At 48.5% G+C, this 26,380-nt stretch overlaps 1 protein-coding gene across 4 annotated transcripts in view; it reads right to left on the bottom strand.

Annotated features, from left to right (window-relative positions):
- The window catches only part of ARIH1 (ariadne RBR E3 ubiquitin protein ligase 1), a 616,333-nt gene that overhangs the window by 352,022 nt on the left and 237,931 nt on the right, over window positions 1-26,380 (bottom strand). For all 4 annotated transcript variants that reach the window (XM_086959245.1, XM_086959247.1, XM_086959246.1 and 1 more), the window contains exon 4: window positions 1,425-1,517. In XM_086959245.1, the coding sequence (XP_086815371.1) occupies window positions 1,425-1,517 (93 nt within the window). The remainder of the gene's footprint in view (window positions 1-1,424; window positions 1,518-26,380) is intronic.

Genomic DNA, 26,380 nt, shown 5'->3' with positions numbered 1-26,380 from the left:
CCACCTTGACCTTAGTCTTCGGCGTGGCAGACTTCGTCTCGACGCCCTTGACCTGTGTCTTCGGATCGACAACACCCTTCTGCTTAGTCGGTGCTGATCGGTCAGAGGCCTTCGATCCGACCAAAGTAATGCGCACTTTCGGTTTCGAGGGGGGCACCAGTGCTTTCAATTGCGTCGAGACCGTTGTTTTTACTTTCGGTTTCGATTTTGCTGGGTGCGGCTTAATAGCAATGTCCGTAGCCGAGCCCAAAGGCGGGGCCGTAGAACCCATTGGAAGATCTTGGGTAAGGCCTGGTGGCGAACCCGCGACCTCAGCCTTTTGAAGCGTTTCAGCCCCAATGTCAGTCTGAGTTAGCTCAGCTATCTTCCATAGCCCCAAAGTCCCCATCGTCGTCTCCTACCTCGTCGACGACTTCTTCCGCTTCGAGCATTTCAGCGTCCGCGTCGTAGTTATAGTCGGCCTCCGACACGGGATTCCACAGGTTTTCACTAACTTCCCGGTCAGCTCCCTCATCATCCGCAGCATCGAAAATGTCCACAGGCGCCGGTGCAGTCTGCTGGGCTTCCTGGCGCGCAGTCGGCTGGGCCCTCCGCGCCGAAAGCACGCGGTTCTCTGGAATCCGGCTCGGAACCGAGCTGGAAGAATCAGGCACCGAACGCAAGACTATACCGACGAAAAAACTAAAGGCCTTCGGGCCTTAAGAAAGTTTATATCGATTCAGACTAGAGTGAACCAATATACATCCGAACCCAATGGCGGAAAAAAACAATCTGAGGGTGGAGTCGATGCCCATGCGCACTGTAGTCCAGGGGAGGAGCCACCTATCTCGTGATACTTCGAAGACTCTTCCAGGACAACAATGTGTGATCATCCGGACCAAACACTAGGCGGCGATCTATGCACAGATATGAATTCAGCAGCCCACATGCCTCGAACTCGTTCAACCCAGACTCATTTTCAAAGGAGAGCGCTCCAGCTAGGCCTGGAACAAATAGTAAGTATGCTTTCATTAAAGCATCCTTCTTATGCTGATTAAAAAGGACAGCAAGAATGCAGTCTATAAATCAAGCTACATGTCAACTTGTAAGATGTTTTCTTCAAAAACGTGATACTTGCATTGCCCTCGGCACTGTTTCTAAGAGGGTTTGGTTTGGCCTCATTGTGCTCTTCTACACATTCTTAATTTACAGGGCAATTAACAACCAACTGCAAACTCTAGCCAACTAGGTTCATCCAGTCTGCTTAAATCTTCTGTAAAAAAAACATTTTTTTTAAATGGAGTGATAAGTATGCCATGACTGGACAGTGAACTAAGTCATTGAATACGTTCAAGTATGGCGTAGATACTGTTGTATACAGCAGGTCTTTAGTTAAAAGAAAAACTACCCTGGTCACCTAGAATAAAAGTACTTCAATAGCATACCTGTCCCATGCCTTCCTCTATAATTTTGGTAGTTAAATATTCACTCCAGCACTGCATACAGAACTTGTGCCCACACTCTAGGCCTGTAAAGTACTGCAAGACAAAAATAAATATGGCCCAAGTTTTAGGCAGTGTTGAACACTTCATAGAAACAATCATTAATCCAAATAATCTTACACCCAGTCTCCCCATAAGCCAAATACCTCTACCCCTTTTATAGCACAACATAGTGAGAAACTGAAAATATAGGTTATGAGACTAACAAAGAGGACAAGGGAAAGAGCATGGAAAGTAACAAATTAAATTTCACTGGCAATTCTTAAAAGGATCATAAACTAATCAAAGAAATAATTGTACAACTTCAAGGCGAAGAAGCCAAAACAAATGACTTACCTTTGGGAACTTTCCTTCTTGTTGATAATTTAACCACAGATTCCACACCTTGCGAATATCCCCATGCCTCAAACTGGATCCAAAAAACTCTAAAAGCAGTGCTCATGCACGCAGACTGCTTAAACTCTATTCCACTATGCACATAAGCGCTCCATGCCCACTGACAACAGTTTTTTTGGGAGCTTGTCCGTGTCCTAAGAAATGAAGCCCATCAGCAAATCTGAATTATCAAAGGGCCGATTCCTAAATTGGGACATTTTCAGATGGAAAAAATAGACGATGCCACCGAATGGGGGAGGTGAGAGGCTGGCAAGGAATCAGAGATTTGATAGGTTATTCATCAGAAAGAGCAGATTCCTCACCTGGTGCGTAGATACAAAAGCAGTTTCTCCCTAGTTAGTGGGTCTGTGGAACAGCTCGAACTAAAAGGTCCTCCAGCACCAAGCAGGCAAAATACTCATCCTGGCAGACAGGAACAAGTTACTTACTTTTGGTAATGCTCTTTCTGGTAGAGACTATCTAGCCGCAGATTCCACACCTTAAGGTATTCCTAGGCGTCAGACTGGATCTGAAAACTTTAGTAGTACCTATGTGAGCTGCAAGGTGGCGCCTTGAGGATCCACATTAATGCCATTCTGTTCGGGAAGTGACGTGCAGGGCCTATATAGGCCCCACTCCTGCACATTCAGCTGCTTTCTAGACCAAATGCACCACCAGACGTGAAGCCCCAAAGGCAAACTAATAAACCAGTGAGCAGATTCCTAGCTGTGGCATCTTATTACAGAGTAGAGTCCAACCACAGACTGGGAGGATGAGAGGGTAGGGGAGTAATCTGTGCATAGTCTACCGGAAAGTGTGTTAGCGAAGTACAAGTCACTTCAGAGAGACAGCTGGATGCAAATTCCTCACTTTGTGAATAGATACCAGAGCAGTACCTAAGGGAATATGAACTGTTATGTTATGTTATAACGGTCTTGTATAGCGCACGGCTACTCGAAAAGAGTGTCCCGGCGCTTTCCACCTGCAACTCAGAATAAAAATAACACAACACAGCAAAAAAGTAAGAAAAGAACTGAAACAGAAACAGTAAGAACAGCCTAAAGATTAAAAAGCCAGGTCTTCAGGCTCTTCCTGAACTGGAGCAAATTGGCAGTGCTGCGAAGTGAAAGAGGAAGCGAGTTCCACAGCTGGGGAGCTTTGCGCTGAAAGAGCGCCCTCCCGCGCGGGCCTTCCTCACCCGCGGGACCACCGCTTTATAAAGGGATTCCGAACGCAAGGAGCGGACTGGTCGATAAAAGGCCAGTCTCCGCCGCAGGTATCCAGCCCCTGATCCAAACAGAGCTTTATGCATCAAAGTCAGGGATTTGAACTGGATCCGCTTCTGGATAGGCAGCCAGTGTAGCGCCTGTAGCAGCCCGGAGGCTCGGGCTCGTCTCCGCAGGCCAAAAATAGCCCGGGCGGCAGAGTTCTGTACCACCTGTAGGCGCTGAACTAGGTAATCAGGGAGGCCTAGAAAGAGGGCATTAGCATAGTCTAGCCTAGAGCCAACGAGGGCCTGCACAGTAATTCGCCTGTGAATGGACTTTAACCAGAAACTCCTGGGGGACAGAGCAGGTAATGAGCCCTTCTTTGCAGATTTGGCTGTCCAGGCAATAGTGCCTCAAACATATTGAGGGATGCACATTTAGCCGCCGGGCAGATGTCTAGGACAGGGAACCTGCATGCAAACACTGGCAGCAGCTTTGGCCCTGGTGGAATGGGCATGCAGCCGGTCAGGAGGCTGCTTTTCTGCCAATGCACAGGATTCCTAAGGCAGGGCACAATTTAGCAAGAGATGGTACACTTCTCCTTTTTTTTGCTTCGGCGAACCCCACAAATAGCTGATCGAACCCCAAAAATAGCTGATCGTCCACCCTATAAAGCTCAGCGCTCTCTTAAGAGTAAAGGCAAGTAAGCCTCTCATCCTCTTTACAAGGAAGAGGCAGAACATGAAACTTTGGCAGGGTGATAGTTTAACCTATGTGGAACTGCGTCACAACTTTCAGTAGAAAGGATACAAGAGTTTGGTGAAGCAGCATGTTAGGGAAGAAGATGGGGTATGGTGGATGAACAGAGCCTGAAGCACACTCAGATGCCATGTGGAGTTGATGGCAATTAGGAACACAGTTTCAATGGAGAGTAGCCAAACAGGACAGCTGTGGAGCGGCTCGAATGGAGTACACACTAAATAAGGAAGAGAAGGAGGTACTACTAGAGCATCACAAAAGGGGAAAATAGATGTAGCCCTTTCAAAAAAAACTCATCCCAACCAGTGATTTAAACAATGAAGGCTGATCAGACAATCGTAGGAAGACCAAAGGATACCCTTTAAAACATTGTCGGTCGAGAGACAGAACAAATAGGACATCAGACAATTGGGCTTGGAGAAGGTCAATTTGGCATGCGTCTCACCAAAACACAAACTGGCACCAGCGACAGGCGTATACAGTCTTTGTCAAGGGATGCCTCACTGCCAAGATGACAAACTACTTTCAGGGGGAGAGGGTAGATCGAAGGCAAGGAGCAGGCATCACTCAACTCCATGCATGAAGGAGAATATTTTGAAAGTCGGGGTGGAGAACTCAACCTTTCTTCTGCTACGACAGGTCCTCCCAAAGGAGTAGCCTGATAGGAAGGCAGATGCTGAAGCCCAAGAATTCTTTATACCATACTCTCCATGCCCAATTCAGAGCCACGAGGCGGACTTGAGCCTGGTTGGTACGGATTTTCTTGAGAACTTCGGGCAGGACTTATCACAGAAAGGTACTCAGGAGTCCAGAATTCCACTTTGTTAGAATTGGGGGTCTCTAGTTGGCAAAGGTAGGTACTTGTGACAAATAGGGACCCTCTTGTCTAGTCAGAGTAAGGGGCATTACACTCCTAAAATAACCCCTGCTCACCACCTTGGTAGCTTGTCACGAGCAGCAAGGCTTTATTTCAGAGGCGTTGTAAGTTAAGCATTTGTGACCACATACAGTAACCCAGTGACAACACTACAAATGGACACTACACAAGAGTTTATATCAAAAATAGATATATTTTATATAGAATAACCACAAGACCAATAAATGACAAAAAGAATCCACAGTACTATTAGATTTCAAGAGTTCTTGTTAAAAAGGCTTAAATCAAGGTACTGTGCGAGTCGGTAGCCCGGGCGGGCTACAGCGTTGTTGAAAATAACAGTCTAGCAAATCCAGCGGACTGTGTCGGTACGGGCCCACTCAAATGTCGGCAGACTCAGTCACAGTACCTTTTACTTGGGGCGGCCGGCACGGATGTGCGAGCCAGTTCCGGTGATAGTCGCGGTGCAGAAAGGAAACGTTGCAGGACGCGTTGTCCCTCGATGCGGTGCAGCCAGCGGCCCGTTGACAGTCGATGGATCCAAGGCTGCATTGCAGGGCGAGACGGTGCTTCGATGCGGTGCTTGCAGCTTGCAGTGCGGCGAACGAGCCAGAGTTTGGGAATTGGCGTTGATCAGTCCGGACAGCGGTGCGAGTCGGGCGGTGCGTCGCGAAGTGTGCAAGGCGGCGCAGAACTCCGGTGCGGTCACAGGACTCCAAGTCAGCAGCAGTGACCACGTCGGTCAGACCAGTACGATTCGGTGTAGCGAGGCGTTGCACGTCGCGGTGTCTACCAGTCGCGGTGTAGGCAACGGCTCGGTGACGGCGTCAGGACGGAGTAGGTGAGCGCAGAGCTTGCATTGTTCGAGGCGGACGTTGCTTGACGCAGTGCCTACAGGACACCGGGCCGGTCGTGAGAGTCGGTCACAGCTCCCTGCCTCTGTAGCCAGTTGTTTCCAGCAGCAATTCACAAAGGTTGGTGAAGTCCACTGGTCCTAAGACTTCTGTCAGGTGGCAAGCTCTCTTCCAAGCCCTTGGAGATCTTTGCACAAGTTGAAAGAAAAGTCAACAAAGTTCTTTTTCCTCTCTTTGGCAGTCAGGCAACCACTGCAGGTCAATCCCCCAAGCAGCACTTCAGCTTGGGAATAGTCTCTCCTCAGTTTCTTCAGGTTCCTTCTCCTCAGCCGAGGTTTTGTATTGTAAGTCCAGAAGTGATCTAATTTCTTGGGATCAGGGTCCCAATACTTATACCCCAAAATCCTTTGTTCTCTGAGGGGAGAGGGGCCTGTGCCCAGTTCAAGCCAGTTCTGAAGCACTCTGTTTACCAGACTTCTCCTTTCCTTTCACAGGGCAGGGCAGGCACATCAGACACCCCCACAGGAGGTGGAGCCAGCATCGTGGAAGGCAAGTACAGTCCTTGAGCACTTTGACAGTCTTCCTTCTCTTCTTTCAGTGTGCAGGGCAGAGACAGAAGACACACCACAGGGGGTGGAGCCAGCATTGTAGAGGGAAGGCCCAGCCCTATTCAGTTCACAGGTGCAACTCCTCCCTCCTATCTAGATGTAGATCTCCCTATTCACAACCGGGCTGCCCCAGCTTGTTTCTTGGAGTCCCCCAGCCCAGTCATTCACAAAACCAGACAAAGGAATACACAACCTCGCAGAGGCAGGCTCAAATGGTTAGGCAAGCAAATACCTACTTTCTAAAAGTGGTATTTGCAAACACAGCATATTAAAATAAACTTCACTGAAAGATGTATTTTATTAGTCCAGGCATACAAAACTCGAATTTCTACCATGTTCTCTGAGTCTGCTAGGATTATAAACATGTAACAATCCAGCAGCACAGTCTCAAAGAGAATGATTACAGCAGCCAAACAAATGTGAGGCGTTGATCGATTGCAGGGCCAAACTGAATGAGGAGAAAAGCAGTTACAGAAAGTCCAAATTTTGATTCCCTGCTGGAGGGAGTGGCAGGGAAATTATTGGAGTTGGTCTAGTAAGTAAAAGCCTGCACCCGTACAAATTCCGAAAGGTGTGCTGCGACAAAAAGACCAGGTGATCTGGATCAGGCCACTGACGCCTAGCAATCTGCTGTTTAACTTAAATGCCAGAACAAGGCTTAGACTTCGGTCAAGAACATCAGTCGCTCAATGCATAGACACTGGCGTAGGTGGCAGATTATACTGTTGCCGCTCCAGGAGGAGAGGAAAAGGCTGTCTCAGGTCAAGTATGTAGCCCACTAGCCTCTTTGAAGTACTCAAACCAATTATGAGAATAAGGATGAGCAACTCATCAATCTGATAGTCGTTAATATCAGACTCAGTCCCAAAAAGAGAGCAAAGAAGGTTGCCTGCCTTAAGGTTAAGCAAGGGCAGAAACTAATGTTTAATTCGGTTGAGATCTCAGTTGATGTCAGACCAGCCTGGAGCCAACAATTGAGAGGACAATTGAGGCTACCTCTTTGGACAGCAGCCCGGGTCAGTGTCAGGACTGCAACAGCAGAGTGCAGAAGTGGCTCAGAGGGACCAGCTGGAACAGAAGGAGAATCCGCATGGGGTAATCCATGTGGAAGTCATCGCGGCTCCTAAAGGCCCTATGGCACACCATATGAAATCAGTAGAAAACAAAAGTGCCGGAGCATAGCTGTGCTGAACTCTGATCTGGTGCGACACGTGTGAAGGCCCCAGAAACTCAAGCTAATAAAGGACTTGGAGCACGACTAAGAGCAGGAGAAAAGGAGCGGGGTCGAGCCTTAGACTTGTATCTGGATTTGGAGCAGTGTAAGCGATGTTTCTCTTGTGCTTGGTGACAAAGTTTCACCTTGCGTTCCCTGATGGCCTTATGGTACATCAATGCAAAATGTTCGCAAACTTAGACATCCCATGTTCAGCAAGGGGGGAAAATGGTCTCAGAGTGACGAGAGAAGCTCTGGATTCACATCCGGAGGCATAGAAAGAAAGTAACTCGTGTCCGCGTGCAGGAGTGAAACGTAGATATGCCACTCAAATCACTTCAAGCAGAACAGTATCAGTGCGGAGGAGCATGATGCCACCTTCCGGCACGCAGAGGTACTACAGATAAAGTATCCAGATCCTGTTGGACTCCTGGAGAACATTCACAAGGTGAGGAATCTCTGCTAGAGATCACGATCAGACTGTCAAGATAGTAGTGCTTCATGAATGTGTGCACTGATCCCCACACAGCCACCTGACAGTTAGGACAGGCACTCCACATACCAACATAGTGATGCCAGCCCTGCCTCCAGTGGAGTGTGCCCTCAGACCTTCTGGAGGCTGATTCTTGGCCAATGCAAAGCAGATCCTAATACAGAGGACTACCCATCCTGAAATGGTCTGTTTTTACACCGCCCTGCCATTCTTTGCACTGGTATGCCCTACGTAGAGCGGATTGTCCACCAATGTTTCTTGGTACGATTGATGTAAAAAAGCAGTACTCTTATGAGGTTCAAGCGATAGAGTTTCACTTCTTCTTTTGAAGGATGAGGTGCGCATTGGAGATTGGGAGAGTGATAGCTAGTCTGACGTGAAAAGCATTCACTACCTTAGTAACACTGCTAGAGTCTTTAACAATAGTTTGTCCAGATGAAAAAACCACATTTAAATCCCACAGTGACACCATAAAGGCCCTCGGTGGAAACATATATTGCAAACCTTTAAATACAAAAACCACAGGTGATGGACAGAATGCAGAACAATGTCATACATTCACCCCAGTACAGAGATCTGGGCCCAAATCCATCGTTTAGCACTTCACACCACCCCAGTTCAGAAATGGCCATATGCAAATCAGTCTGACCCTGTGCCCCATGGGAACAGTCCAGCCCGAACTGCCAAGCCATGCCTTTCCTGGACCGGAAACAAGCTTCCGAGGACCGGTTTCTGGCATTCCAGACGTCCTCAGCCCGGCTTGCTTGAATCCAGTGGCGTGGAGTGCATGGGACTCATGTCTGAGCAAAAAAACGATGGATTTAGGCCCAGATCTCTGTACTGGGGTGAATGTATGACATTGTTCTGCATTCTGTCCATCACCTGTGGTTTTTGCATTTGTCACCCCGAGTGGGAGGGGTATGCTCAGACGTGAGTCCCATGCACTCCACACCACTGGATTCAAGCAAGCCGGGCTGAAGACGGCAGGAATGCCAGAAACTGGTCCTCGGAAGCTTGTTTCCGGTCCAGGGAAGGCATGGCTTGGCAGTTCGGGCTGGACTGTTCCCAGGAGGCACAGGGTCAGACTGATTTGCATATGGCCATGTCTGAACTAGGGTGGTGTGGAGTGCAAAAACACGATGGATTTAGGCCCACATCTCTGTACTGGGGTGAATGTATGACATTGTTCTGCATTCTGTCTGTCCATCACCTGTGGTTTTTGCATCTGTCACCCCGAGTGGGATGGGTATGCTCAGACGTGAGTCCCATGCACTCCACACCACTGGATTCAAGCAAGCCGGGCTAAAGACCGATGGAATGCCAGAAACCGGTCCTCGGAAGCTTGTTTCCGGTCCAGGGAAGGCATGGCTTGGCAGTTCGGGCTGGACTGCTCCCATGAGGCACAGGGTCAGACTGATTTGCATATGGCCATGTCTGAACTGGGGTGGGGTGGTGTGGAGTGAAAAAAAATGATGGATTTAAGCCCAGATCTCTGTACTGGGGTGAATGTATGACATTGTTTTGCATTCTGTCCATCACCTGTGGTTTTTGCAAACCTTCAAATAACTATTTGTGATGTTTATTTAAACAAGGATAGTGGGTCCGGCAAACATAACGCATAAGACCAATAATCTTTTACAGTGCCCACAACAAGTACGTGCTGGGCCAAAGACAAAACATACAATATATCTAACAGCTTGACCTGGGACGTGGTAGTCTGGAGGATACCTCTTCAAGCCACAAACTTATCCCAGCACCCAGCATACATAGATTTCACAGAAGGGTACTTGGGTGCCACGATGAAGACTTCAGAAGGGTTTATCGCTGCTCAAGACTTTACACAAGGTGGCGCTGGTTGCGCAAGCCCGAATTAAAGACCCTGTCCTGCTGCTGTGACAGTAGATCCTCCCAAAGTGCTGCCTGACAGGACTGGGCTCGGAAGTTCCAGGTACCACACTCTCCTAGCCCAATTCGCTGTCACTGGGTTTACTTGGGCCAAGCAGTTCCTGATTTTCAGACCAGAGACAGGAGAGGTAACAGCGAAAAAGAGTACAGGAGTCCTGAACCCTGCTCTAGGCAGAATGCATCTCAAAGAGAGCTTTCATGAAAACTCCAGCACAGAACGATGTTGGCATTGCGCGTTCTCAGCAGAGGCAAAGATATCAAGCCAGGGCCCTCCCCATTGCTGGAAGATGCCATTTGTGATCACTAAGCCTTAGAAGCAGAGTTTGTCCGCGCATTCCTGACAGGTTATGTATCACTAGTAAAATGACCTGACAAGTCAGCCAGCTCCTAGCACGGGACCCCAGGGTACCAACCCACCCCAACCCATCTTGCTTGCTTAAGTGACATAACAGTGGTGGTATCCATGAGGACCTGCACTAACCTTCCCTTGATGTTGGGCAAGAGGGCCTTCAGTGACCAGCGAATCGCCCACAACTGCAGCAAATTGATATAGAGCTGGGTCTTCACTGATGACTAGAGTCCTCTGATCTTCACCACTCCCAGATAGTCTCCACAACTCAGTAGGAATGTGTCCGTCCCCACAGTCAACTTGGGTGGGTTAGAGAGAGAGGTCTGCCACTGGTCCAACTGTGTTCAAGCAGCCACCAGCAGTGATGATCTTTTGCAGTCTCCACTGACATCTTGATGGAACGTGACAGGTTCCTTTAGTGCTGGGCCCACTGAGAATTCAGCTACTGCTGCAGAGTCTGCATATGTCATATTGCATGGTCAGCAAGCAAAAGGGTAGGAGGCAAAGAAGCCTTTCAGCCCTCCTTATGGAGACCCAGGACAGAGGTTGAAACATCAGGATCATGGCCCGAATGTCCTGGAGTACCTGTTATGGAGTAAGGAAGTGTATCGTATCCAGAATGGTTCTGATGAAATAGGGCCTCTGTAAAGGAGTTAGAGGTGACGTCTGCAAGTTAAGTGAGAAACTCAATGCTGTCAAGAGAGTTTCTATTGACTGGAGGGTGGTCCACGATTAACTGTGGCAAGCTGCCTTCAACAGCCACTCTATGTTGGGGAAGACCGATATCTCAAAAGAATGACGATAGACAGAGACCACCGCCATGTTTGCTAACACCCAACAGGCACTGGTGAGCCAGAAAAAGAGCACAGTTACCAGAGTTCTTGTGGCCCACTATGAATCACAAGTTGCGCCTTTAGGCCTGCAGGACTGGGGTGAGAAAATAGGCATCCTCCAGGTCAAATGCAACCATCAAGTCTACTAGATCCAGGGCAGAATGACCCTGGACCTATGTGAGCATCTTTAATTTGCCAAGGAAGGAGTTGAGAAGGCGAAGATTTGAATTAGGACAGAGGCCTCTATCCTGCCGCTCAAGGAATTAACAGGAATAACTTCCAGTCCATTACTTCAGGCCAATTCCATTCTCTTTTGGACAAAAGAGCCTGTACTACCTAACACAAAAGGGACAAATGGTTCACCAAAAACATGCTCTGGCATAGGTGGCAGGTGCAGTAGGTTGAAAAGGAATAGCAGGGTTTAACCCCATAGGACTATTTGGAGGAACAACTTGTGGAATGTAATTTACATCCCTGAATGAAGTGGCTGACCCTGCCTCATGCTGGATGGCAGTGTGCACCTAAGGTGCGCACTAAAAAGGCTTTCAGCTAATTGCCACAGGGCCAGGGGATATGGAATTATTATAGCCCCTGGTGGCATGGTGGTCTGAAAAAGCCTGCGTCCCAAAAAATCCTGGGAGGATTATGTGCAAGTGGAGAGACCCAACCCTGTCGATACTCCAAGCCCTGGCATTTTCCGTGAAAGGGCGATAAGGTTTTCATGAATGCGCATTAGCAGAGCTCCCTGTGGGTTCCATCCCTTAAAAAGGCAAGGGGGGCATGGCCGAGATGGTAGCGAAGTAGGATGCTCCTCGCTGTCTCTCCCACCCGCCGCCGAGCTAAAGCACTTTTCCTCGGCGATACATAGCCCTTGAAGCGCCAAAGAAACGACAAGCTCCAGATGCACTGGTGCCCTGTGCTGTGGAGCCCAGAGACGGCAGCCAATGAAGCAGCTAGTGGACCATGAGGCGGCAGAAACGCCAAAAGTGGCACCCCAACCCAGGAAGCTCTGCGATCGCTGGGGGTGTTGTACAGAGGGTCCTGCGGAGGAGGAGACTATGCACAGATGGCAGATCCAGGTGAGCTACACTTGGAGCTTGAACGGCAGTGCGGCCAGAAGGAAACACCGCCGGAGCATAGAGTGGGGCACAGTCGCGGGCTTGAGAAGCCACCCGAGTGATGTAGACCTCACGGGACAACCATGCTACAACAGGTTCGATGGGACAGCACTATGCCTGAGATGAGAAGCATATCGGTGGGGCCCCTGGGCGGTCGCGGCTGCCTGCGGAGGGGCCGAAGCGGCTGGGACTCAGTAGGGCCTGGAGCACAGGGTCTGCCGATTGGCGTGCGGAAGGTCTTGGCCCCGTACAAAAAGGAGCACCCAGGTGAGGCCTGAGGGTACTGTAGCGTAAGCCCAGTAGACAGTCGATGGAGGACTCGAGGGGGTGTCCCGTCTGGCACACAAGACACGCCATAATTGGTCCTATCTGGTGCTCGGCTGAGAGAGCGGCTTAGACTCACAGAGTAGACGGATATACCCAAAGGGGCCCCAGCATAGACCACTACGAGGCCCCTGAAACCGCAACAGACACGTACCTGGGTCTGGGGGCTACAGCGGACTAAATACCGAGGGAGTGTCACCGGCGCATGTGGTGGGAATAGTGGAGCAGCATGGGGACCTTAGATAGGAGGCCTAGCTGACCCGTCGTTCCAGCTCACTACCACTTCAGAGGCGAGTGTGTATGAGGAACCGGGGCCTTTCCAAGGGTTAAGGATCTAGAAGCATTAGGGGCAGCATAACCCCTGCACGAAGGGGCGAATGAGCGAAGACCCAACTCAGCCTAAGTGGGTGAAAGTGAATAACTATGTTCACTGGCAGGGTGAAGGACCACTCCCTCAAGCACCTGCTCCTGCGGCCCACGGGCGGTGCAATGTCAGAACAGCAGCCCCCGGAGAAGCACTGCCCGCCTCTGTGACTAACACGTTGGAAGGGCCAGTGACCTGGGCATTTCTGGAGTGCCTTTTTCTGTCGCTAAGGGAAGATCGCCAAACAGTCAAGAAGGACCTGACCGTAGAAATTAAGGAGAGCAGAAGAGACACGGATGCGCTCGGAGACAGAGTGGCAGTGCTGGTAGACAAAGGGGACAACCGGAAGGAAGAGACAGAAGCCATGAGTCAAGAGATTATCAGTCTTCAAGAACAAGACAGACTTACAATCACATTTGGAGGATCTTGAGAATTGTTCCTGAAGGAACAATGTCCAGATCCGAGGAGTGGCATTGAAAGCTGAGGGAAGCGATCTCTTTGGATTTGTGAGAGACCTCTTCAACCACAAACTCGGTAACCACCAGGACACTTCTCTCAAGCTGGACAGACCACATAGAGTGGGAGCTCCCCGCCTGGACAAATCCCCTCTTGCGGATATTCTAGTCTGTATGCATGCATGATTTTCAAACTAAGGAAGAAATATTACGCAAGCAAGGGCAATGCGTCCCATTTCATTTCAAGACCAAGCCCCTACACTATTTCAAGACCTGGCCTCGTTAACGTTGCAAAAACTAAGAGACTTTCGCCCACAGACTACTTACCTGCGAAACCAGACCACTGCGTATTCTGGGAGTCATCCCTTTAGACTTATCTTCCGATGCGAGGGCAGACTCCGGCAGTTAAGTTCGCTGATGGAGGCATGCCGGTTGCTGGGATTGGATCCTCCGGGAGAGCATGGAGACAGAGACCGGGGATCTCCAGCCAGTAGGGAGCAGCAATCGCGTTGGTGAGACAGGGTCACTGTCAGAGTCCAAACAAACCAGATCCAGCGGAAATCGCAAAGGGACAGCAATAGGCCTTGGAAACTATCGAGTCAGCACTGGCGAAAGAGGAGGACAATTAAGCACATCCAGTAGGAGCTTCCCCATGGAGCTTTCCTTAGCGGATGGCAGGAGGGTGCGGGGGAGGAACAGCGACAACTTGGCCACAACATGGACCCCATAGTCTTCTTAGAGTGGCTTTGTGTGGTTACTGGACTGACTCAGAGTTGGGTAAACCAGTTCATGTTAATATAGGATTCTTATTTTGTTCTCCATTCCGGTTCTTTCTTTATTTTGGGGAAAACTTTGGGGTCCTCGATTCACCATGCAACTCAAATACAAAGCACATTACATATACACTTGCCATCCCGAGAGAAATGGTCGCAGCCAAGTGGAAACATTTGGGGGAAATATGGTTCAGGTTAAGGGCAAGTTTACGCATTAAGAATGCAATCCTGTTATCTCAAAATTCTCACTCAATGTGAGGGGACTCAATAACCAGATTAAGCACCGGCTGTACTATCATATTTGAAACTGATTCAGGCAGATATTTACGAGTTACTTACCATCGGTAACGAAGTATCTAGTAGATACGATTCTAGCCACAGATTCCTTAACGTAGAATTATCCCCAGGCGTGAGCCTGGATCCGGAAAACTTTTTGCCACAGCATCCCTGCGCGCAGGCACCATGCGACTCCGCCCTTGCGTCGTTCGGGTATGTGACGGCAGCGAGGTTACATAAGTCCTACACCGGCGCGCCATCAGTTTTCTTCAGAGAACTTTTCCGCCCCACAACACCGAGCCAGCAGCGAAACTGTGGAAGCATTGGAATAGTGTGCAAAACAGCATAAAAATGGAAAACGAAAGAAAATAGGGGACGGTGACGAAGAACACCATAAGGAGCAGTGCCAACATTGCAGTACCCAAAAGCAGGGAAAAAAAGAAAGAGCACAGCCCTAAACAGCCACCCTGCCAGTTATACCAACAGTACTCTCCTTAAGACAAGGAACATATGCGAAAAGTCATAACATGCAGCATGACTGCAACCCCGACCAAGACCCATGAAGGGGGGGCCAGTTCCATGGCAAACAGGGAACGACAGACCTCCAAGGCAATCCCAGTGCGGCCACCCTCCCCCTCATTCCCCACCCTGGGAGCTAGGGCACGGCTAAAGTACCCAAACCCATAGGGTAGCAGAGGGGCCAGGACCCTTAGTAACAAAGAGGGAGGGAGGGAGGGAAGGGACAAGAGTAAACAGATTCCTTTACGTAGAATTGATACCCTAGCCATACCCATGGGGAAGGAGGGTCTGCGGAAGGACCCTACCAGCCTGGGCATAACAGAGGGTCCCACAGGGGACAAGCCCAATGGACAGGGCGAAGAGACCCATCCTCCCTGGAAAGGGGGGGGAGGGGAGGGGGGGGGGGGGGAGACTCCCACAAGCAGAACACCGACTCCAACAGGGATGTGGGAAGTAGAAAGAATTTAGAAGAAGCCTGTTCATTCTAAACAGAGGAACCAAGGGCAAGGCCAGGTAGGCCAAAGCACGCCACACCTCTACAAGGCAACAGAACGTCCGTCCAATGCCAGGACAAGGGCGAGAAAGAAGAAAAGCCTAGAGGGCCCAAGGAAACAAGGGGAAAAAGAAGGCGAGCCCACCATAAATGTAAGGAAACAGGCCAGACAGAGCAGCACCAGCAGTAATAAGCAGGAAGAACTGCCAGGGGCCGCAGGAAGGCCGCCCGCTACGCCTGACAAAGAGGAACACAGAACCGTCCCAGCCTTTAGGACAGGAGCATGAACATGAGGAAATGCCTGGATACACGACTACGAGGCGCCGCGCACAGGACCTCAAGAAGCATAGCAACATACATAATGCCATGGAGACAGACACCCGAAGGGGACCAGAACTCTCTAGCAGAGGACAAGTTTATGACAGCTACCACTACCCCACATAGGGTTAGTTAAGTCCCAAAACATGGGAACCCTCTTTGAAAGGAACTTCCGCAGCAGAGGAAAGAACGAAAGAGCCACAGGGGTAAAAAACCTTGCAGAAGGCTGGTCAAGCAGCCCAAGAGAAACAGAAGGCCTAATATCAGGGCCAAGTCTGTGCAGACAGCTCCAGCAAAAACACAGTCAACAAAAGGGCCCCCAAGCAGCCAACAAAGCCACAGTCCCAACAAGGAGGACTCAAAAGGCCATAAAACTCACTCCACAGCAAGGGCAACCGGCCCAAAAAAAGGTCAAGAACAAGCTCAACTCAGCAGTCACTGAGAAGGAGGAGGAGGATAAGGCGGAGGAGGAGGACGGAGCCCTGCCAGGAACCTTTGGAAGGCGGAGTCTACCAGGGCATGAATAACAGGCAGCCATCGAACGGAAGATCAATCAGTCACTTCCAAATATTTTTAGGGAACACGCCATCCCAAAGCCAAGCATGGCAACGGAGAGCGACTGAGAAAGCCATGGCCCGGCCCAGCACCTCCGAGATGTCCAGAGCGGAGCGGAGAATATACGCCGCTAGCTCCCGACCATCCAACGCAGGATGCCGTAGTCCACCTGAACAGTGTCTTGGGAAGATGCGGAACCCAAAGTCTCAGCCGAGTCCCACAAACAAGAGGAAGCTCTAGCCAACACACAAGGTGTTAAGGGCCCACAGGGTAGCGCTTGTCGAGGCGAACATGTTGCGCCCCCAAGAGTCCAGCCAAGGGGCCTTCCGGGCTGGCGGAGTCAACAGTGGTGGCAGGGAAGGAAAAGGAGTCCGCAAAAGTGGACTTGAGGCAGAGGGGTGGAGGGAAAGCCACACCAGGTCACGTGGCGCCGGAAGGTGCTATTGAAGAAGATGTTGAGGCACCGGATCCCCTGAGGCGGGGCACCTTCAAGCCACCATCAGGGAGGAAAGCACGAACCATCAAAGGGAAGCAACAGCTCCCTCCCACCAGAGCCCAGGTGGAGCACCTCCAAGAGATGGTCCGCCGGAAAATGAGCAACCGGGTCACCCATGGGCAGAATGCCTACATCAGTGGACACTGCGTGAGCGAAGGCAGCACCCGCCTCCGTAGGGCTGTAAACGAAGGGTCCCATCCCCCAAGCTAAGCGGGTCGGGCAAAGGCCAGACCTGGAAGTCAGGAGGAACCTAAGAATGGGAGATCTGCCGGTCCTCCGGCAAACGCCTCGGAAATGGCAGGGAGCCACCCTTGAATGACGCCGGTGAAACAGACATCACACAGTGGCCTGTCTCCGGGGAGGATGACACCAGAAGGTACCCAACCTCCGGAGAAGAGGGAGGGTCATTCGATAAATCCGTGGCACGACCTCTGTGTGGAGCCGTAGAGTCCGCCGCCTGAGGCAGGACGTCAACACCATCCAGAGCCGAAGGAGACGCAGGATATGGTTCCTCCAAGGCATACCGCGCCAGGGACCGAAATGGAGCAGGAGCTGAAGTGGCCAAGGGGCGGCACCGGAACAACGCCGACTCTACCTCCGCCGAGGCAGCTGCCTGCGTGGACGAACGAGAGGCACAGTGGAGTGACACAAAGTCCTCCGCCAGCCGCAGCCCAGGATGTGAAGGAGGTGGCCCGGACACTCATGCGGTGGCACCAGGCACGATTCAACCTCCGACTAACCCTCCGACGAGGCAGTCGCCTGCGGGGAGGGACGAGAGGGGCCCGGAGGGGAACGAGGGGTCCCCGCCAAGCCTCGACCCAGAGCAGGACGAGGAGGGTCCACAGACCCCTGTGGCGCCGCCCAGACCAGCAAGTGCCTGTGCTGAGGCGGCGTCAGCTCTGCCGTGGACGATACCTCGGCCTGCCCAGAGGGCAGAGCAGAGCTTGGGGATGTGACCCATCCCCCGCGGCCTCACCCGACACCACAGGGACTCCCGCAGAAGTTTGAGGCGAGACAGAGGCACTGTGGTCTGAAGGAGGGACCACATCTTCCAAGGCTGGATCGCAACCAGACGCGCCAAAATCGGCAGTGGCGCCGCGGAGGGCCCCCACGCAAGGCAAGGGAACCGCTGACACCCCAGGAGAGGAAGGAGGAGAAGCCAGTAAGGCCTGCGAAGCCGCCGCATATGTCTCCATCTGGGCTCAACGCCCCTTCACCTGAAAATGGTGGATAGGAGGACGACTCACGGGGCGTTCTCACCCGCGGAGAGAACGCCCCAGGCAGGCCAAACACCAGCCCCTTTGGGGAACAAACAGATACTTATCCACTGCAAGGACGACTACAACAGCCGTTTCTGAAGCAGTCTGCAGAGGCTGATCGAGGGGATGAAGCAGACCTTGAGAGACGTTCCAAGAGTAGTTTCATCCAGCGCTCCCGTCGCAACTTCAGCTTCAACTGTTGGCATTCCACACAATCAGTGGTGCTATGATCTTCCCCTACAGGGCAGCAAGGAAGGTTCGAGTCCTATCACTGACCGGCTTAGACCACTCCAATATACCAAACAAATAAAGGGGCCAATCAGGTTTTACTTAATTTAAAGTTAGAGCCACTCAGCCCACATGTACTGAGCGGTCAGGATTTTATTTTCAGTTTTTTTCTTTTCTTAAATTTGTGATATATTTCCTTTTTTTTGTATCATAGGAAAAGACAGTTTGTCAAACAATAAAGAATACATTCAAAAGACAAATGTGCGCAATATATACATGTGTTCAATATGTACATCAATACTCAATTTGCAAAAACACCAGACACACATTACAAGAAATAAATGAATTACATTAATAAAATGCCTAACGTTCAATATTTAGAATAGGCACCAGTCCTTCAAATTATAGAACAAAAGACGGGTGGACAACACGGTTCATAAAGAATGCCTGCCAGTCTTGCTGAGCCAGAGATTGGATGTTTGTGAGGTTGTACTGCTAGGGACAGAGAGCGTGGTATTGTTTATGTCCCAGGTGACACCCTTCCTTTTTATCGATTGGCTCGGGGTCAACGATTTCGAACCACACGGCGATTCAGGGTTCTCCTCAGGACTTGGACTGGGTGGGGCCGTAGCCGAGTGTAGACTTCATGGTCGCGGTGAGTGGGTGCAGCAGCCCCGAAAGGGCACACATTGTCTGACTTTGTGACGATCATAGCGTGTTATTCGGGGGAAGGCAGCCTCGCGTGTGGCTCTCGCCATGTGCTGGATGACTCATTGCTGAGAAGGAAGCTCGCCGCATCATCAGTTCCAACTGAACTTGAACTGCTGGAGCTTACGGCCACACCAATTCAGACTGCGGCCACCCGCCTGAAGAACAGAAATCACGCTACACGCGAGGCTGCCTTCCCCCCGAATAACACACTGGACATTTTTTGAATGGTGTCCTTTCCATGAGTTGTAGGCCTCACCACGTGGGTAGGTCCAACAGCCCGCATCGACAACCGTAATCGAACTGATGAAGTCGAGTTTATGTATATTGATGTTGAAGTTTGTTTGTAGAAAGGTTTGTGCGTCGAAGTCTTTGAAAAGTAGATTTCAAACCAGAGCGAAAAAGTTGCATCCGAACCCAGTGGCGGAAAAAAACAATCTAAGGATGGAGCTGATGCCCATGCGCACTATTGTCCAAAGGAGGAGTCACCTATCTCGTGACTACGAAGACTTCTTCCAAGACGACAACAACAAGCAATCATGCGAGCCCAACACCAGATGGCCATCTAATGCAAAGTGTAGAATCTGCAGCTCATGCGCCTCGTACATAGCTCTTACACTTGCCGGAAAAGGAGCAGACTTTCGTGACGTGGGTCTTCACTTTCTGACCCTATTGACGCAGGTGTTCCGTGAGCTACATTTACCAGTAGGATGGGGTGCCAACAGCCTCGGAGTAGCAATGGTACATAGCGACCATACAAAAGTTTCCAAGGTCAGAACAGAGTTGAATGTGGACGGGTGTGGGGTGGGTGAGATGGGGGTTTTGTTCGCCTATAAAATGCCGGCTTGCATTCTTTCATAGCCGGGCTCTGCGTAGCCCAGAATTGTGCCAGGTAATTTGTTGGCATTGTTTTTGTTCTTTGATTGGAATACAGCAATAAAAAGAATTAAACCACAAAAAGGCTAAGAGGTGGGAAACTGTACCAATGTCCTCTAGCAAAGCTTTTAGTCGAAATCTGTTTTTGGCTAAAACGTAGTTCTTTTTTCCGGTCTCTTTGGGTTATCAGTTTCTCCCTTCAGACTTCCTACCGACTCACACAAGCCTCCTGTACAAATCACAACCATCCTACTCATCTTTTACACCAATGCCGGACCGCCCAGTCCTTGCAGGGGATAATACAGATATTTTACCAAGATTGCCGGTCTTCAGACATTGCTTGTAATGATACAGTCCACATAATTCCATGGACCCAAAAAAAAGTTGGAGTCTTAGAACAGTTCATTATAAAAATGTTCCGCAATCATCGAAACAGTCAGGGATGTGGAATTCCTATCACCAGACGCCTAAGACATATTGTTTAGGGTCAAGGGCAATACATTTTCATGTGTATTTTGTCCTTGGGACAAATAGGCCCAGCCCCCTGCAGTTCAAACACCATGGATACCAGTTTACAGTACCACATTATTCTGCAGTTGAGGTAATATTTCTGTTCATAATGTTAATACTGTTTAAACTTGTATTAATGGTTCATTAATTGAAAGGCTATTATTCGAGTCAGTCCTCTAAGTAACAATTGTAAGCTCTGACTGCACTACTAACAGTGGTTCCAGTATAAAAATGTTTAGCAATATGAGGCTATGTATAATGTTCCCAAAATGCTTGATTAAATGCAAATATTTGCAGAAACTTAAAAGCAAGATTGATGATTCTTTGCTTTCAAAATTAAATGTTCATTAAAAAAATGAAAGCATGAAAAAAAGAATTAGCTAACTACTGTCAAATTTCAGGTACCATTTCTTTGCAGCTTTATTTAGTAACATATGTTGATGCATGCTAGTATTACCCAAAAATATTCATAATGGAAAATCAGTGTAACCAGTTTCAAAAAGATTATGGTAAACAAAAATAAACAAGCCTTGGCAAAGTTAGGTCTGAAATTGGTGGTCAGCTTTAGGTCTGTCAATGTGGGACTTGTTTTGCCACGGTTTTTGTAAAATCTTATTGGTGTGGGAGATGCCTGGCCCTCACCATTATAACAAACATTGGCAAAATCAAAACAAATTTTGTCTCAAAAAGCACACTGCCACAGTAGCTACTGGCACTTAAAACTACTTTGAGTGCTGATATGCTACTTGCGAAGGCATCCGATACAGAGAGTCAGAATTTTAATAAACACAAACTGTAACGGTCAACGCCAAACTAAATTAGGGGCGCTAATTATTAAAGAAAGTCTCATAAGTGCACTTTTGTTTTATGTCCTTGCATTAAGTGCAGCTATACGGCTTTCATGAATTCCCAAGAATTTACAGAAGTTGGCCAAGAAAAATTACTCCTAGAGTGAACTGCATTTGAGCATGAGCAAATGTGCACCTTCTTTCCCCCCCAGCCACATTTTTCCAGCAACTCTGGAAGAACGTTTAAGTCTGCCATTGTCGGGAGTAAAATTCCAACATTTCTCAGTATGGGAAAAAATTGATAAGAGTTGTTGAAAACTCTTAAAACATGCAAGTTAGAAGTTTTGCACAGGACTCAAAAGGGCATTCTAACCCTGGAACTATTGCTTACCACCATCTTCAGCCCTAGTATGTAGATCTGCGGAAAAATGGCAACATAAGGGAATCGCAAGCATTCAAACACTATTATGTTATGAGCCCTGGCATATTCAGAGAGGCTATATAGGAGCTCTTATATAATAAGATAGCTGCCATAATTTGTCGCTGCACTACATGGCACCAAAAGAACAAGTGCACTTTTGTTTTATGTCCTTGCATTAAGTGCAGCTATACGGCTTTCGTGAATTCCCAAGAATTTACAGAAGTTGGCCAAGAAATACTACTCCTATGATCATTTAATGTATGCAGGCTGAATAATGTGCTTAAACAGAAACGGGTGATGGAGGAGATACGGTTAATCAATCCTGACATTCTTTGTCTCTAGGAAACTCACATACCTTGGGAAAATCGTAAATTATTGACTGACCTGGGGTTTACACTTTTAGCTGCATCTAGACAAGCTGCAATGAATCGGGGGGGGGGGGGGGGGGGGGGGGGGTCGGGGGTTGCAATTCTGAGGCGTCGAGAGATAGTTGTAGCAGGTAAAGCTAAAGTGGACAATTTTGGGCGGTGGGCCATCGTAGAGTGTATTATAGGGGGTATTAAAGTTACAGTCTGTGCAGTGTACAGCTCTAACTTAGCTCTAACTTAGACAAAGTAGAGACTTTGCCTTGTGGGATACACCAGTGTTACTGCTAGGTGATTTTAATATTCATCGGTCCCGTAAGTATGGACATCCGCCCTCTTTAAGACTCGGACTCAACGGTCATTCTCTTTTTGTAAAAAGTTGATAACTGATGAGGAATATATATGCCATATTCAGTTATGGGCTAAACAGTTTGAGTATAATAGAGGAACGGCTCCCCAAGCAATGGTCTGGGACTGTTTTAAGGCTGGGATAAGGGGGTGAAACTTCTAGTTATGGCTGGGCTCAACAGCGGGAACAAAAAAGTATTGATTGTGAATCTGCTCCTGTGCTTGAAAGAGGCTGAACATGAACTTATTTTGGCAATAAGTGCACAGAGACAGTCAAACCGCTCAGACGAAGGTGGCGTGTTGTAAGGCAAAGATTAATGGGGTTTGGAGTCGGGAAATAGCAATACAGTATAAAATTAATAAAACCGAGAGATACGAGTATGGCGAAGCAACTAGTAGATGTTTAGCCCAAAGACTTCGGGCCGACAAGTCTCTCAACGAATAGAGGGGATGGTGAATGACCGGGCCGTTTGGTCAAAACTATGGAGGGCATAATGGAGATATTCCAAAAGTATTAGAGAATTATATACCCAGGATTTAGTATCCCGAGACCAGGTTGAGCAATATTTGTCAAGATTTGATTTTACCGAGATGGGGGATACTGTAAGAGAAGAATTAGAGGCACCAATCTCCATTTTAGAATTACAGACTGCACTTGAGGATTTGGCACTCGGGAAAGTGGCTGGTCCTGACAAACTACCCTTTGAGGTCTATCGTATTTTCTTTCCGGTTATAAAGGAAGATATGTTAGCTACTTTTATTGTTGCCCAGATGGGAAATCCACCGCCATCTTGGGAAGATGCAAATATTGTTGTGTTCAGGAAAAAAGATAAGCTCCCTGAACTCCCTGGGTCTTGTAGACCTATTTCGTTAATAAATGCAGACACTAAGCTATATTCGAAAATGTTGGCAACTCGATTACTAAAAAAACTGTCCCTCTTCTGGTATCCTGTCATCAACATGGGTTTCTTCCTGGCAGAAGTACTGTTAACCATTTCCACAGGGTTATAGCTGTGTTAGACTATGATTTGGCTTTTCATAAAAACATAAAAATACAGACTATGTATAAACGACCCAGGGCTAAGATATGTGCGATGGGGCAAGAATCGGCATACGTGTATATTACACGTGGTACAAGGCAAGGATGTCCATGCTCACCGCTACTATTTGAGTTTTATATTGAACCACTGTTGTGAACTCTCGAAACTACGCCGGGTATACAATCAATGGCTGTGGGGAACCATTATGTACGAGTTTTAGCCTATGCTGACGACATAGCGGTAATCATATCTGATCCGAAACAAGCACTATGTGAAATTGAACATGTAACTCAAGAGTTTGGGAAGTCTTCGGGGCACAAGCTAAATATCTCCAAAACACAGGTTGTTTGTACTGCTGGGCTATGCCCGGACGAGCCGCTAGGGACACAGGAGGCTCGATATTTGGGGATTAAGATCAGGATGTCGCTCAAAGGGATAGTAGTAACTAATTGGGCGGATATACTAGGATCTGTCAAAAGGCAGTTAGAAAAGGTTGAGTGCCTACATCTATCGCTGGTTGGGCGACGGAATGTCCTAAAGATGTGTATATTACCTAGGGTGCTTTATTCTTTTGAGACGGTACAAGAAGAAATGTTACTAAATTCTACACCCTCATTAATATATAGGCACTTAAAGATATCCTCTGCCTTAGCCCACACGTTCAGAGAACAAGAAACATCCTTCAAGATTTTGGATCAGTGGGAGACACTCATATCAACACGATAATATACTTTTTGATGTATAGCTACAACATATATCATACTGTGAGATCTTGATCTTCTAATACAAATCAACTGTCCAAGTTTGTCACTACTGATGCATAACCACAATTGCCCACAAAACTTAAGTACAGAAACCATGTTTCTGCAAGACCGATATCGAGTAGTTTCTGTCCTGTAACTCCAGTTCTGTAGTAGGGGATCTCTGTGTATAGTCATAATCTAGTGAATAGTCCCGCCCATGTGCGTGGACCCGGCAATCAAAAATAATCTCTTAAATTGTCAAATCATGCAGAACTGCAAAGACACTTAAGAGAGAATTTAAAGACAAATAATGCAGCCTATATCCACAGGCTACACTGCCCAGTACTTCAACTAGAAATTCCACCAAACCACACACAACACAACCTGCCCAGTTTCTTCCATAGAGAAACTTGCCTCTACCAGTAAAAGACTCTGGAATAATCGAGAGGAAGGCATGGACAGACAAGCCCCATGGGCTGCCATTATGTGGCTTTAATAGGATACTGTGCCTTTAAGAGAACTTTCCAGAACTTCTCCCAGTATCCCAGAATGCACAGCAGGTCCCTTTTACTTTCAGTTCTTTTTTGAAGGCGTAGCACGCCAGACCTGTAGCATTCCTTACATGAATATCTTTCTCCAACGGGGAGGAGGGCGGGCGCTTATGACTATAACATAGATACCCCTACTACAGAACTGGAGTTACAGGACAGAAACTACTCCTTCTGTAGTAGGGGATCTCTGTGTATAGTCATAAGCATTGTTCCATCGTCTGATTAGTACGCTCAGTCTGACCATCGGACTGAGGATGGTAAGCCGAGGATAAACGTATCTCGGTCTTGAGCACCCTACACAGCTCAGTCAAAAAATGTGAGACGAACTGTGCCCCTCTGTCCGATATGATCACTACCGGCAACCCATGTAACCGCACAACCGAAGACATGAACACCACCACCATCTCCGTTGCCGAAGGGATTTTAGGAAGCGGAATGAAATGGGCCATCTTGGTGAATAAATCCACCACCACCAATATGGCGGTGCAGCCCGCGACAGAGGGTAGATCCGTTACAAAATCCATACTTAAAGTATGCCATGGACCAGGCGGTACCTCCAAAGGCTGTAAGAGTCCCGAGGGTTTACAATGCGAGGGCTTGCTGATTGCACACACAGGACAAGCACTCACATATCCTAGAACATCCTTAGTCATGGACTCCCACCAGAACCACCTCATGCACAATTCCTTGGTCTTCCTTATTCCTGGATGAGCTGCCAAGGCAGAAGAATGACACCACTCCAATACCTCATTCCTCAGCACAGGGGGAACAAACAACCTGTCCTCATTATACAAAAGTCCATCTTTCTTTGTTACCTGGGGTATGGACAACCAAGGAGCCAGATCTAATTGGCTCAATTGTTCTTTCACGAGAGCAGGGAAATCTTCCACCACCAAAGCCCCTATGATCCTTTCTTCTGCAATCATAGCCCTACTCACACTCAAGGAGCCTTCTTCCTTTACATCAACGTGTATTCGGGAAAGAGCATCGGATTTCACCTGTTGGGCTGCAGGTCTGTATGTTATGATGAAGTCATACTCATTAAAGAATAAAACCCATCTCATCTGGCGAGGAGTTAATGCCATGGCAGAACGAAAGAATTCTAGATTTTTATGATCGGTGTAGATGGTAATGACATGTCTGGCACCCCATAAATAATGGCGCCATTCCTCAAACGCCAGTTTGACCGCCAGCAGCTCGCGTTCTGCCACAGTATAATTACGTTCCGCTGGCAACAAGGTTTTAGAAAAGAACGCAATTGGATGCATATGGCCAGTGGCTTCCTCTCGCTGCGACAATACCCCACCTACGGCACACAAGGAGGCATCGGTTTCTACAAAGTACGGCAGAGCAGGGTCAGGGTGCACCAATACCGGTGCAGACACGAACTGCCTTAGCAACATACGAAAAGCATCCTGAGTCTCACTTGTCCAATCAAAAGGGACGCCCTTTCTCAAAAGGCGAGTCATTGGAGCCACTATGTCAGAGAAATGCAGTATAAATCGCCGATAAAAATTAGCGAAGCCTAGAAGCACCTGTATTTGTTTCACATTCGTTGGTACTGGCCAGATCTCTACAGCCTGGATCTTTTTCGGGTCCATCCGGATGCCTGCTGCAGATATAACAAACCCCAAAAACTCTACTTCGGGAGTACTAAACTGGCACTTCTCCAGCTTAGCATATAAATGATGTTCCTGTAAAGTCTGCAAGACCTGTGACACATGCTTGGTATGGTCGAGCCCCTTCTCCGAATAAATAAGTATATCGTCCAAGTATACTATGACTGTCTGATCCAGGTACTGGCCAAGGACTTCATTGATAAAAAACTGAAACGCCGCTGGCGCATTGCACAAGCCAAACGGCATTACCGTATACTCAAACAGTCCGTACTTTGTTT

Source organism: Lissotriton vulgaris, chromosome 2_2, assembly GCF_964263255.1.
Source record: "Lissotriton vulgaris chromosome 2_2, aLisVul1.2, whole genome shotgun sequence".
NCBI lineage: Eukaryota > Metazoa > Chordata > Amphibia > Caudata > Salamandridae > Lissotriton > Lissotriton vulgaris.
The sequence above is the reverse complement of the archived record's forward strand: the minus strand, read 5'-3'. Positions and strand labels throughout refer to the sequence as shown.